The sequence below is a fragment of the Microtus ochrogaster genome, chromosome 2 (genome assembly GCF_000317375.1).
Source record: "Microtus ochrogaster isolate Prairie Vole_2 chromosome 2, MicOch1.0, whole genome shotgun sequence".
NCBI lineage: Eukaryota > Metazoa > Chordata > Mammalia > Rodentia > Cricetidae > Microtus > Microtus ochrogaster.
Window position 1 is genome coordinate 23,121,024 of NC_022010.1, and position 2,552 is coordinate 23,123,575.

At 55.9% G+C, this 2,552-nt stretch overlaps 1 protein-coding gene across 2 annotated transcripts in view; it reads left to right on the forward strand.

Annotated features, from left to right (window-relative positions):
* Clip2 (CAP-Gly domain containing linker protein 2) overlaps positions 1 to 2,294 on the forward strand; it is a 62,340-nt gene extending 60,046 nt beyond the window's left edge. For both annotated transcript variants that reach the window (XM_005344659.2, XM_005344658.3), the window contains one exon: positions 958 to 2,294. In XM_005344659.2, coding sequence (XP_005344716.1) covers positions 958 to 969 — 12 coding nt within the window. In that variant the 3' untranslated portion in view covers positions 970 to 2,294. The remainder of the gene's footprint in view (positions 1 to 957) is intronic.
* Positions 2,295 to 2,552: the final 258 nt, after the last annotated feature.

The following is a 2,552-nucleotide window of genomic DNA, read 5'->3' on the forward strand; positions in this document are numbered from 1 at the left end:
TGGGGGATTCTAGGCAGGGGCTCTACCACTGAGCCACACCCCAACCCCTCACTGGGGGATTCTAGGCAGGGGCTCTACTGCTAACCACATCCCCAGCCCTTGGTTCTGGAAGACAGAGTGTTCCAGTTTCTCACCTTTCCCCCAGATTATTCACCCAGATTATTGCAAGCACCCATGATGGACTTACTTAGCCCCTGGTCTGGGAGCATCTTTGTCCCCAGGTCGTTGTGTGACCCAGGCAGGTGAGGCTGGAATGAAGACAAACTCAGCTTACTCCTTGACCTTCCGCATTTAACAAGGGTCGGGCGTGGGAACGAGGGCCTTGAAGGCTGTCCCTTGCCAAGTAGCTGAGGGCAGCACAGCTGGCAGTGTTGGGGTGGCAGAGCAGCTGCCACCCTGGGAGCTGTTGTCTCCCATGTGAAGACCGTGCGAAGGTGTGCTTTTCCAGAAACCTCGTAAGAAATATGGTCCTCATCACTTCCAGATGTGGAGACTGAAGTCTGGGGTCTGCTCCATGTTTCTTTCTTTTTTTATATAATTTAACTTATTTATTTATTTGGTTTTTTGAGACAGCCGCCATCACCCAGCTTGCTTCTTATTTCTTGAGATCCGTTTTCCACAAAGGTTCTTGGGTCTCCTTATAGAATCCAGGCTTTGCCGGGTGATGGTGGCGCACGCCTTTAATCCCAGCACTCGGGAGGCAGAGGCAGGCAGATCTCTGTGAGTTCGAGACCAGCCTGGTCTACAGAGCTAGTTCCAGGACAGGCTCCAAAGCTACACAGAGAAACCCTGTCTCGAAAAACCAAAAAAAAAAAAAAAGAATCCAGGGTCTTCCTGCCACAGGGCCTTGGCACATGGTGTTCCCCGTACCCTGCATGCTCTCCTCCCCCTTGTCCCTCCCTCATCTGCCCATCCATCCCTCAAGACTGTTGACGATCAAACCCTTGTTCTCTCTAGGACAAACACTGACCCAGGGACGCCATGAACCGGCCCCATTCCCACCAGAGCCCTGCCGGGCTTCCCACCTGCGGCTCCACCGCCAGGCAGGAGCCAGGACTGTCTCTTTGGAGATGAGACTGTGTTTGTATTGTCCTCGCTGCTGTGGACAGTTCCCACCTGAACCCCCTGCCGGACCAGGAGGCTCCCACAGACACGGCCTTCCACAGAGTTACAGCTGGGCCTGGCCCCAGACAACCTCTCTCGTCCCAAGGCGCTTCTGGACTTTGCAGAGGCTGAAGTGATCCAGTTAGGCCTCTCCTTGGCTACAGCAGGCTGCTCTGAGTCTTGTCTGGGCACCTGGGTACTCGCCTGCCTCCCTTCCCTTCTGGTGTCCCCAGGTCCCTCGCAGGCCTCTGAGGAGTGGTGCAGGGCTCCTGCTTGGACACCTACACACTGAGAAGGGCTTCAGACTTCAGAAACTAGGAAGGGCATTCTTGACTCATTTACACATTGGTACAAGGTCTCTTGGGCCTCTTTAGCCAGGGAAGGTTTGGGGATCGACAGGCTCCTCCCTCCTCAACACCAGGCTAGTATGCATACTTACCCCCACCTGCTGCCCAGAAAGCATTGAGCAGGCAGCTACAGTATTAGGTGAGCACGCAGACCTTCTTCCTCCCCTCCTGATCTTGAGCCAGGCCTGGCTTGGGGCTTGGAGTCCAGCTAGAACAGGTACAAAACTCTTTAAACAAAGCATTCGCACGGCGTTTTGCTGGGGGGAGAGAAATCGATCTGGGAACCCCTGCCATGTTACTCCAAAGACCCCAGCAGCCCACAGAGGGCCCTGCTCCTGTCTTCCCAGGGTGGGACCACGGTGGGTGACCGCTATGGTAAGTTAGAAGGATGGCCCAGGAGGCCTCCGTGAGCACCCCCGGGGACCAGCAGGTGGCGCTCACGCTCGCCTGTCGAGAGGAGTCGAATTAGCATCTCCACCTCCTTTCTGCTTTGGATAGCACTCGCCTTTAACAAGCAGCCTAGAGTTGACGCTTTAGTGGCCTAACTGCAGAGCCAAATAGTGCTCTCTTCCGCACAATCGGGCAGCTCACGGATTAGGAACTAATAGCCAAAGGCTCCCACAGTAGGGACCAAAAGGGGCTGAGCCCCACCCGGAGTGGGCTTGCACCTGGGAGGTGTGCAAGAAGCCATTTCCTCACAAGCTCTGGCCTTCGGAGGCCCCCTCAGCCTACCCGGTGTGACCACACGACTGTGGCTCAGCCGTCCCCTCCCCACCCCTCCCCCAGTGGAATTGTGGAAGTGTGGCAGTCCGTGTTCGGACAATAAAGCTTGTGACTGAGGTACAGGACTCCTGCTGTCGCCTGCTTCTGTCTTGGACACCCTGGGGACAGGAGTGGGTTCTAACTCGGCTCTCAACTGTGAAGGGTCAATAGAGGTGTGGAGGGGGGTGCTTTCTAGGGGCTGGATTTGAAGGAGGTGGACCGTGTCCCTAAGGAGTAACACCCGAGTTTGTCCCCTGACCTCCACGTGTGCACACGTGTACCTGAGTGTGCGTACTTGCTCACACACGTACACTCACATACAGGAGCACAGGCACGCGC